Source organism: Eptatretus burgeri, chromosome 4 (genome assembly GCF_056783735.1).
Source record: "Eptatretus burgeri isolate ZD-2024b chromosome 4, Ebu_testis_v1, whole genome shotgun sequence".
In the NCBI taxonomy this organism is placed as follows: Eukaryota; Metazoa; Chordata; class Myxini; order Myxiniformes; family Myxinidae; genus Eptatretus; species Eptatretus burgeri.
Genome location: NC_140964.1, coordinates 96,424,855 through 96,437,354, shown reverse-complemented (window position 1 = coordinate 96,437,354; position 12,500 = coordinate 96,424,855). Strand labels below are relative to the sequence as shown.

General features: G+C 39.5%; 2 protein-coding genes across 8 annotated transcripts in view; one reads left to right on the top strand and one right to left on the bottom strand.

Moving 5' to 3' along the window:
• Window positions 1–12,500, bottom strand: part of LOC147028714 (ephrin type-A receptor 7-like) — a 468,482-nt gene that overhangs the window by 287,438 nt on the left and 168,544 nt on the right. The gene's annotated exons all lie outside the window — the stretch shown is intronic.
• The window catches only part of LOC147028715 (uncharacterized), a 27,188-nt gene continuing 18,600 nt past the window's right edge, over window positions 3,913–12,500 (top strand). For both annotated transcript variants that reach the window (XR_015057685.1, XM_085879386.1), the window contains exon 1: window positions 3,913–5,407. Coding sequence is in view for 1 of the 2 variants with exons in the window: in XM_085879386.1 (XP_085735512.1) it covers window positions 5,373–5,407 (35 nt within the window). In the remaining variant the exon portion in view is untranslated. The remainder of the gene's footprint in view (window positions 5,408–12,500) is intronic.

Here is a 12,500-nt window from a genome sequence, read left to right as displayed (position 1 = left end):
CGGATTGGGACGAAACTTGGTTCGATAGGTTTGGTGGGTGGCAAGGACGAATTGATTCGATTTTGGTGAAGATCCGAATGCGATCTGGATATGAGAATTATTTAATTTTAAAGTGATTCTTCACCATTGAGAGATATAAAAAAGAAGACAGTGATTCTTCACCACCAAAAATGACGTCGTACTGTTTTGCATGATATTTCAAAAATGTAATGGGCCTGATATGTTCTCGTGGATCAGGCATTACGTGTCGGAGGTACGCACTCTACCAATTACCCTTCTAGTGTAATGTAGATTTTTACGTATGCACGTAAGAGGAATTTTTGAGGTCACGTGGCCTCCTCCCCTCCATGAAGAATCATGTCACATCAGTCTGCCACCCCCTCACTTATGGAGAATACTGTGCAGTGGGGAAGAGGGAAATTATGTCATTTTTGCTTCCGTAATAAATAGATGGTCGAATGTGTTGACCGACTGGTTTTCAGAAAAAATAAATACAAATTAACTTTCACCCTTTAAAAATCGTGTGAATTAATTAATTATTGGATATCTCCTCTTTTTTTTGTTTGTATCATTTTCTCACCTGTGTTGCAAATTGAGCGCCCTGATTTGTGATGCTTTGAAAGGCAGTGTCTCATCAGAAATGCTGTTTGATAGGGCAACATATTACTGTAATATGAATAAAATCTAAATGTTGGAAAAAAACCAAAAAGTATTGAATATAGCAAGCGTTTTCTGAATGTAATCGACATGAGAAACGGGATTGAATGAGACTCACAATTATTGTAAGTGAAGAAGAAAAAAGATGGAGGAAGATTTTTTGTTTTGAAAGTAAATTTAAACTGGCCCATTTATATCCTCACCTTAGTTTAAAACCGGCCCATCTATCCTCACCTTACTCAACTATATCATACTGTTTGCAGATTGTGCGTACCGTTTATTGCTCGATTTGTGGTATCCACGATTGGGAAATCGTTGACAGACGGACGCACGCACGCAGGTATGCATACAGGCAGGCACATCGAGACCGAGCTCCTTTTATGTTATCGATAGATATATGTATGTACATGTACTGTATGTATTCCATGCGGATCACAGCCAGGTTCACATGTTTCTCTTTCTTTTCACCCTCTTCCCCTTAATCCCATTAGCTGTCACTGCTTTAGTGTCTGACCACACTGAGGATTTGACCCAGAATAAACCACTCAAAGGCAAGATTGCTACCAATTGGGCATTAACATATACAGTACATATAAATGGAGGCATACAAATAAAATAATTGCATGGGCTCACAAGAGGCATCATAAATAAGCAAACATCCAAAGGAAGTATGGTTGGTAGAGGCTCCAAGGCCTGTTTGTGTGAATGGTATTATAAGATCTTAAAAGTCAATAAGCATGTGGGAAAGATGTTATAAGGGGAGGGGTTAAGGTTAATGTGGACTGTAAAACTTGTAGAACATATATAAATAGTAATTAAACTCTGAAATTTTGTGCAACTATATTGCGTCTCCTGAATAAGCTTTACAACAAGTAATAATATCGTTCAAGTCTTCTCTCAAGTGCGACCTTATGGCTGCTGGTTGCATCATTGGTTAGGGGCATGGCTATGCCGCTGATGCAATGCCTCTCGTACCAGTAAACTGGTACTCATTTTGCTGACCTCGGAAGGATAACAGGCTGTCAACCCCACCTGGTATTAATTCATTGAAAAACGGGGCTCAAACTCAGGACCCTAGGATCTCAAGTCAGCCACCCTCACCACAAAGCCAACACCAGGCTGTATCGTTGAATTAAAAGTGTTTTGAGCAAAACCAAGAAAGTCGCCAACATAGTCACATGTGCTGCAGAGCAGAGGTGTAAAATGATGGTCCTTGTGAAGGAGAACAACAAAGCAGATTAAATTCAGAGGAGACCGTCTCCATGGTGTTTGGTAATGGATGTCGTTCACAAAGTTATGTTTAAATGGTTCAATGCATATGAAAATGGCCATGAATTGGTGAATGATCTTGATAATTCTCACCTGCACACAGATGGTGCAAATATTGAACGTGTCGAGCAGATCATTTTGGAAAAATCACAAGATCGTTTTGCATGAAATTTGGAGAATTGTACGTGTGGAAGTGCCCGTTAATTCTGAGATGAATTTCAATCGGTAGTATAAGTTGGAGATCGAAGAACCTCAGGTTTGATTCAAAGGAAACACGAGTGGCCATTTCAACAGAGCCCCTGAAACACTTGCACAGGGAGGGATATGACTTCTTGAAGAAGAATGTGGCAAGTGATGTGGCTTAGGTCCATCATTTCATGCCGGGGTAAATCGAAATTTACCTCACAAGGAGAGACAACCGCTACTGTCACAACACTCTGGAAGTCTAATCATGGTGTCTGACATTACTGGATAGTGAAGACAGAAAAGCAGAAAATAAGTTTATAATTAAATGCCAGAGGTATTCGTGGTCCCCCACCATCAAAAATTAAAGGTTCAAACATAAACTGGAAAACTGATGGCAAAGTGTTTTTGGGAACTTTACGGTTTAATTCATGTGGAACTTCTTGAACATGGGACAACTATTAATCCACAGTACCACAACAACTCGTCATACAATAAAGTGAGAGAAGCACTATGTTGTTGACAGGTATCCTGTCTCGGGGAATGATTTACTGAATGACCCTCACATAGTAAATGTCACCAATACCACTCCAGCGGAGATAGGATGGTAATTTCCAAACTGTCCCTCATGAAGTGCACACCTGTCACCTGGTGATTTCAACCTCTTTGGACCAATCAAAGAACAACTGGGTCGCATTTAGTTTGCAAATGATGAAGACATCGATGCGATCATCCTGAAATGGCTGTGTCCCAGTTCAAAAGATTCCTCTGCGGATGGCATCAAGGCATTATCACATAGATGAGACAAGCATGTCCAAGTAGCAGGCAGGGGAATACCTTGAAAAAACAGATGAAGATTCATCACCTTCACAAAACTTTTTCACTTTTAAGGATAAAAAGTCCACATACACCTTTAACCATCCTCTGTTGATATTTTATTGTGTTATATTTATATTACCTTACATTGTATTGCATTATATTATATTGTATTATATTGCTTCGTGCATTTTAATATCAGGCATGAGGTGTGATGATGAATTCACTTGACATTCACGAGACTGTCTCCTAATGCGTGGCCATCACGATAGTGAGCCAAAGTCATCAAAATGTAAAAGCAATAAGTGAAAAAAGAAGGTTATACCTCTGCTGTGAATTTTAAAGTTTGCTCAATAAGAAATTAAACAGTGAGTATTGCAGATAGCACAGATACTAAATGATTACATTTGCAGAACAAAATTCATACAAATTTAAATATCATCCCATTACTCACACCTCTTTACTTAATCCTGAAGTTCAGTCAATATAGAGTCCAGCATTCAGCTCCCTTTGTTTAAATCTCAGTGAGCGAGTGCTCTTGGGCACAGAATTACGCTGCCAGCTGTTCAGGGTTAGCAAGCTTGACAAATGGCTTTGAGATACGACGAGACATTGGCACATTGCGGTGACTTGTTGCTTGTACACTTGAAGCAACAACACTGACCAAATAATCATCATTGGGGACGCAGAGACGGATATGCACATGGAATAATCTCGGGAATCCTGGATAGCTGAGAATCTCAGGGCAATTAGCTCCCCACACCCTTCACGATCGTTCCATTCCCAAGCAATGGTGTCAGCTCAATGGTATCCTCAAAAGAAAGAGGTGTCATCCTAAAAATATTCAAACACACATTCGTATAGTATTTAAGGATTATTTTGAGGATTTCTTTTTCCACTTATTCTGGGGGTGTGTGTTGAAACACCTCATTGTATGGTCATAACCACTTCGCTAATAAGGCACAAAATGATTTTACAGAGTAGGTCGCACATTGATCCTCATACACAGGCACACCTATGAGTACTTCAAAAAACAGAATTATAAAAAATTAATCTTTAAGGTACGATAAGTAGTTACGTTCATGTGAAGAGAGAAAAGAAAATGAATGGGATAAAGACAATAAAATTATTGCAACAACTGATGTTGATAAAAGAGGGAAAGGTCAAGATACGATTCGTCAACACAACTGCAATAATCTTTGATTGTGGGATTTCAACAGGTTAAGAATAAGTTCCTATGGCAGACTGTGTGCCGACAAGACCTGCTTTTTATGCCCGATGCGAAGGGAATGAAAAATAACCCAGAAATGAAATTTTATATATAATTTGAAACAGAAAACAAATTATAGAATATTCTGCAAAATATGCAAACAATGAGAGCACCTGCACATGCAGCGGGTACAACAGAGTAAGACAAAAGTGGCTCAGTCTCTGTTCGTTTCACTGACCATATCTATCTCCCTCAGTTCGTTGTGCTGTTTGGCCACAATGAAAGAATAATTTCAGCACAAATTGCACATTGCCTCAAACAGTTACGTTACCAGATGCCCCCCTCCCCCCCTCGTTATATTTACAAGCAATTCCCAAGCTGGTCTCCATGTGAAGCAATAATAAGGTATTCTTTACATAAATGAAATCTTCGATTCACTTTTGGACACTCATGTGTGGGTAGAAAATTACAGGATGGAAAGGAGACTTACACAAAATCAGTGGTGGGATTGTGCTAAAATCACAAAAAGATGAAAAAGAGCTTTAACTCTGTGGCATTTATCCCTGACTGCAGCGCAGCCATGCACAGTATGCATTGGGAATACTGATGGAGCGAGCTATTGCGGATGTGGAACCTCGACACGTAGCTCCATAAAATTCTCTCCCACCTTGTGCTCAGCTTGACAATTGCCAAATTAGCACCAAAATCGCACATGCCTCCTACTCTTAAAAGAAAAAAAAATGAAGAAAGCTGAAATAAGGTTTTAAACAGGAAAGATGAGCAACCGTGGGATGAAAAAGTAATAAATTATGAAGAAATTATCTGAGTGTACCTTGAATGTTTCACCAGATCTTTTTTTTTTTTAATGAGAAATCGACAAGTCTGAACTCAAAAGAAAAGTTCTTTTACAATGCATTTTGATTATAAATTCCTGATAAGGATAAATTCAGCATAAGGAACGAACATTATAAAAACGGCATTGCACAAATCCTTATGTAAGATTAGAGCTCAAAGGTGCCAGGAGGCTTTACTCCTACGACAATTTTTTTTGCCGAAAGAGCGCATGTGATTGCAGTAACGTTTGATATGTCTTCACAGGAACATCTGCTGGTCAGAAACATCTGTTGAACATCCACGAGAACCAAAGGAAGGAGGAGAAAGCAGTCTCATTCCTGCTTTTTCTGGTGCAGAGAGAACACGCAGGCCGGCACTCTTTATCAGGAAGGGGGTGACGAAGATGGACGGCTATTTGCACAGTCCACAGCTAACATGGTCAGTCTGTGTGATAAGGTCGTTGACTTTACTTGCCTTGAACAGAGGAATTTCACCATGCTGTCACCTGTCTCCAACGGCCGACATATCTAGGCCTGTGATATACCATAAACAACTGTCGTCCACTTTTGCTGGCTCGAGCAAAGAAATATGAGGACATGCTTTGGCTACATATATATATATATATATATATATATATATATATATATGTATATATATATATATGTATATATATATATATATATATATATATATATATATATATATATATATATATATATATATACATACATTTCATATAAATATAGTGCCTACTATAGAAAGTCCACACCCTCTCTCAACATTTTCACCTTTTATTGCCTTATAGTCTGGATTTAAATTGCATTAAAGTTTTGACTTTTTCCACCTTTATTTACACATCGTAACTAACATCTTCGAAGTGAAAAATAAATTCCACAAATTTCAGAAAATTAATTGAAAATACAAAACAAGAATATCTTGGTTGGATAAGTGTCCACCTTATAAGAACAATTGTAAGTTAGCTCAGGTGTAATAAATCACCTTCAAAATCACACACCAAGTTAATTGGCCTCCACCTGTGTGAAATTGTAGTGATTCTGATTATTTCAGAATAAAATCAGCTCTTCCTGTAGCTTTCCACTGCTGGGTAGTGCATTTCACAGCAAAGACTCAACCATGAGAACCAAGGAGGTTTCAAAAGATCTCTGGGATAAACTTGTGGAAAGGCATAAAAATATTTCAAAGGCCTTGAATATCTACAGGCCTTTATAGCAAAGGCTGGTCACTGTGTGCATGTGACAACAATATCCCAGGCACTCCACAAGTCTGGCCTGTACGGTAGGGTTGCAAGAAGGAAGCCATTATGCAAAAATGCCAACCTTGAATCCTGTTTGAGGTATGTAAAATAAACACTCTGGAGATTCTGAAGCCATGTGGCAAAAAGTTTTGTGATCTGATGAAACCAAGATTGAACTTTTTGGCCTAAATGCAAAATGTTATGTTTGACGCAAACCCAACACAGCACGTCACCCAAAGAACACCATCTCTACTGTGAAGCATGATGGTGGCAGCATCATGTTATGGGGATGTTTCTCATCAGCAGGGACTGGGGTACTTGTTGGGATAGAAGGGAAAATGTATTGAGCAAAATACAGAAAAATCCAACAAAACCTGCGGCCCTCTGCAAGAAAGCTGAAATTTGAATAGAAGTTCACCTTTCAGGATGACAATGACCCAAAGCACACAGCCAAAGCTTCAATGCAGTGGCTCAGGAACAAAAAGATAAATGTCCTTGAGTGGCCCAGTCAGAGCTTCGAGATAAATCCAATCAAAAATTTGTGGCATGACTTGAAGATTGCTGTCCATCAACACTCCACGTGCACCTTGGCTGAGCTTGAACAGCATTTTTCTTTTCTTTTTTACAGAAGAATGGGCAAATATTGCCCAATCAATGTGTGCAAAGGTGGTATAGACCGATGCAAACAGACTCTCAGGTGTATCAAAGGTGCTTCCACCAAGTATTAACTCAGGGGGGTGGACACTTATCCAACCAAGATATTCCAGTTTTGTATTTGTAATTAATCTTCTGAATTTTGTGGGTTACGATGTGCAAATAGAGGTGGAAAAAGTCTGATTTATTGCAATTTAATTCAGGGTATGAGGCAACAAAATTGAAAATTTTGAAAGGGGGTTTAGACTTTCTATAAGAATTGTGTCTGTATATCTATATGTATGTATGTATGTGTTTATATATATATATATATATATATATATATATATATATATATAATCATCATATTAGAATAATTTTAAGCTTGTGGAGCAACATTCTATTTTTTTTGACTTTTTTGGACCACACTAATATATATATATATATATATATATATATATATATATATATATATATATATATATATATATATATATATATATATATGTACAGCACTCGCTGCCAACCATCCGAGCTGATATGGCCTTCTCTCGAGAGGGTCTTCATAGATACATCCAACAAATGACAGATTGATACTGGAGGCATGGCATGTCAAGAGCCAAGAGGGCAGTATAATTGGGGAGACTGTGGAAATACTGACACAATACACACCTCTGATACAAATGGTAAAAACTGGATTGCGCAAGCAACTGGATAAGGTGAGCAAAAAACAATTCTCAGGACACAACACCACACCCACACATGCAGAACACCTAATGGAAACTCCACCAATCATGCATCCCACATGTCACCACATCCAACCCAGACACGAACCCAACCATGTTCGTGACCTGGAAACACAAATAATAAAAAGAGCAGAGCAGACCATAAATTATGCGATTTGACATTTGTTGCTTAAGTTTTTTTGCGAAATAAAAACTCAATTGACCTCACGCACAGGTACTTGACTGGAATTCAATTGTTGCCCCAGGAGTAAAAGCAGACACATGCTGAGATATGGGTGGGTCCATTGCTATGAGGAATCTCATCAGGAAGCTGGTGAAACATCACCTGAGACTGGGTCTGCTCTAACTTATCTATCTATAATTCCAGCAATGTGTGTGTGTGTGTGTGTGTATGTCTGTGACCGCTGTTTCTCGACAACCACAGGTCCAATCTAATTGAAACTTGCCAGGTATATTGCAGGGGCCCTGTGGATGTGCTTTTTCAAGGTTTGATATTAATCGGACAAGTGCTTCCGAAGTTATGGCCATTTATTTACCAATCAATGAAAGGACACGTTGCTGCGTAGGCGTGGCTGCGTAGGCCGGTGCACGGCCGGCCGACGATGACGTCACATGCCGGTTAAGATGGGGATCGGTGCCTTAGTTACCGTGGCGTAGGAGTAGCAATGGTCAATGGCAGCGAATGTCGTGGCAAGCAAAGACAGGGAGGTAAACTTGATTTGAATTTTGATTTTAATTAACTCTGTGTGTGTAAGTATCACAGCAGTTGTTACTTCAATGCAAGCGATAATTCATGGAATGCATGTGAACATTCCGTACGGGCACACATGACTTCCGGATAGTGATTACTTACTGTATTGTAATAATTTCTCGATTTCTTATGCGCATTTATAGATAAACACAATGCCCCAATCCAGTGATCATTTACGAGAGCGAAGGAACAAGCCTGCGTGGTTGTTTGAAAGTTTTTGTTGTTGTTTTTTTGGGGGGGGGGCTTGCACGTATGGGCACGCCAGAGCAAAGGAACGGCCTGTGTGGTTGTTGTTTGTGGCTGTTGTGTTTGAAAGTTTTTTTTTAATTATTATTATTTTTTTTTCGTACGGCCACATACTAGTTACTTAAATTAGCAGAGCAGATATAATCACTTTGTGGTTGGATTACTTTTTTCTTTTTATGTTAATAAATGTATCATCTGAACTGCCTTGTATACATACATACATGGATGCACTTACTGTACATAAATAAATATATATGTATATATGGGAAAAAATCACACACCCAGTACAGGGATTGAACCCAGGCCTCTGATGAATGACACCAGCACTCTGCCATCTGAGCTATCTGGGCGACACCTGCTGAGACTGCAATTCTCCCACATATAGAAATGCCATTCTCTTGTCAACGACTATAAAAATGAGAATTAAAATCTCATTCTGGTATTGACTGCAGTGTAATCCTGCAGAGATGTATGGGGCTGTCACTCTGTTAAGCTCATGTCCAATCGGTGGAGCCTATGTTACAGTTTCGCCAGAAGAGCCTTTTTAAAATTCATCCACTGTAATATTCTTCACCAGTGTGAAGGTCTGAAGCTCTGTCCGTCTAGGGTGGAGCTCGGCTAACTGGCCTGACTCCACACACAATTGTAAGCTGAAAAAAAATAAAAATCATATGTCTGCCATTTTGGTCACTACTAATAGGCCTCAGACTTCGGGCCTTAGGATTGAGGCCTTTGCTGTACATTTGAAGACTGAACAATGCATCTACTATCATGAAAAGAGCTACATGTTGATCACAACCCATGCCTAGGAAAGAAAGGTACATTTTGATGACAACGCATGCAGAGAAATGTATGATATTTTCAGGAGAGATCAAGGCAGCAGTCTATTCCCTACACACCACCCAAAGAAACATTTTGAAACTCAAGTGGGTTTCTGAGTTTATGTACATTTGAAAACTAAACAATGTGTCATCTCTCATGAAAGAAAGGTATGTTTTGATGAAAACACAGGCAGCGGAAAGAAAATAGGCATGATTAATATTTGAAGTTTTTAATTAACAAAAAAAAATCTCGATCCGTTCTTTTGACAGCCTTTTATGTTTAAACTTACACCGAGAAAAAATATGAAGGTTGTTGCACGTAACTTAGGTATTCACCAGATTTTTCAAGGTTAAATAGTGTGCAAATACAGGATCAATAAACAAACTATTTCACATATGTGTATGGACATGCATTTTCATATGTGAAGTATATAAATTGTTTACATGACAAATTCTGGATCTGCCAAATTGCCAGTACACATTTTGGAAAATGCTGCAGTGGGTGGTAGCATCGAACTCAAAATGTCCAAATGTCATACATGTCTATGCCCATGGGTTTCACACGAGTGCTGTGCTGGCCAATTAGTGTAGAGATATATATATATATATATATATATATATATATATATATATATATATATATATATATATATATATATATATATATATATATATATATATATATATATATATATATATATATATATATATGTACATTAAGTGTCTGATTGCAGTTAATGCTTGCAACCCTACTCCTCTATAGCTTCACTAACTTCCCTATCTACTGATTTATGTACTCCCCAATACCTTTTTACCCACTTCCACCTCTATTTATCCACTTCTCTGTCTACCTATTCACCCAGTCTGCCAAATTTTCTGGGCCATCCCTGAGTTGACTTCAAATTGAGCAATTTCAAGTGTTCTGTAGTGCCATCAACTTTCAGCAAGTCGATGTGGCTGGGTGGTGGTGCTCATAAAATTATCAGTTAAGAAATGGCAATATATATATATATATATATATATATATATATATATATATATATATATATATATATATATATATATATATATATATATATATATGTACGTATGCACAATATAGCGATGTAGAAAGAAAGTAATAGTACTGTATCTATGATGGTAGCTGATTATCAAGTAACGTACATGTCAAAAAATTCACAATACATCAGATTACATGTCATGTTGGGTGGCATTCCTTGCACGAGAATGTTTTGGGGGTACCCTACCTACCATAGAACCAGCAACATAAAGCTGCTTCCATGTAAATCCACACACCAACACACCACACACCGCATGCTAACACACGTAAAACCACACACCAACACTTTCCTCCTCCACATGGATGCCAACCGATGGGGATTGTGCATGATATTAACCTAATAAATGCTGAAAGTCAGGCAAGGGAGCAGCACATACCATTTTCAAAGGGGAACCCAAATTCTCAGACCTCCTCGACACTCATCTGTTCCTTGATACCCTACAAAATTAATATGCTGTGTCTTTTTCCAAAATTTCGAATTATAAAGTACATAAATTTACGATTAAAAGTCGAAATTTGTTGTTATTCAGATTAGCCATGACGTCCATATCCGGAGACCACTATATCCGTACTGGAAATGGGTTACATATACAGTATGATTTAACTGAGACAGCGAATAATTTTATATTTTCCATAAATATGCTGAGTCGATGCGTCCATGGCGCTTGTACTCTATAGCAATACAAACAGAGATGGTTTCATGCTACACCAATGGCCAAAAGACCGTAAATTTGCCAGAAATCGGATGAAGTTTGCACCAATAAATACCGGAGTGGGGATGGGGCCAAGAAAATCTTCGCTTTTGGACTTGGAACATGTTATTGAGAACTGTTAGGAAACAACAGAGATGGCGCAATCTTGTGGTCATCCCATGCCCCCTCCACGCCTCCTCCACAATACCCAACACCATCCCACACCCCCTCCACCATCCCCCTACAATACCCACCACCATCCCACACCCCCTCCACCATCCCCCTCACAGTACTCACCAACATCCCACCCCCTTTAACCCCAATCCCCATCCTTTGGGAAGGGATATCGACACCTTTTGGACATGACGGTGGGATATGGCACGGACACAAACGGCGTCCAGGAAAAGTACGAAACGGGATGATTGCGTAACATACAAGACACCAAGTGAGCCTGCAATGGTGGGACAAAGCATTCGTCGCCAATTTTGTCCATGATGCTCGAGTCTGCTGGGTGGTGCCCATGCAGTCGGGTGATGATGGGTATTTCTGCTCGAATAATATTGTTTCAGTCTTCAGCACACCAAGCCCACATATTATCGACCTGCTTTTATTTAGGGATTGTAACCATCAGAAATATATACATATACATAATGAAGAACATAATAGTGAAGAAAGAAGAAGGGGAAAGAACCCGATTAGGCCAGCAAAAGGGTGAAGGAGTCGGCAGTCAGAGAGCCGGAGGGTGCTGTTCGTGTGAGATGGCGGCGACGGGAGGGAACCCATTTGGAATCCGGCCACTCCCGTGAGAGGACCTGCAGTCCAATGGTCCTAAAACTGTCAGAAGAGGAGAGACCCAGACGTTGTGTATGTGTGCGGCACCGTATCCTCCAGTACCAAACTCAAAGCAAGATCAGGAATCCAAACTGGAAGAGCTGCAGCAAGAGTTCGAGCAAGCACAGTATTCAATGCAGCCACCCCCAGTAGGAAAAATCAAGGCCTCACGGTAGGCCCCAATGCAAGCCCAGTAGAAGGTCTCAATGCAAGCCCCAACAGTAAGTCCCCAGGCAGGTCCCAACATTGTCCACAAGGTAGAGATACTGCAATAAGGATTTGAACAAACACAACCTTCTCATAAAGATACTGCAGATGGAAACTCCAACCCCAAAAACACACTCAGCAATGAGCCCTCCTCAAAATGGCCACCCTCTCCTCCTCTGCATCAACTTCTTGGTTCCCTCCCTGCCCCACAGCCAGGATTGCCAGGTCACGATTAAAAATCCGCCAACCAAAGGTCCAAAAATAGCCAACAACATTTTACTGTCGGAAC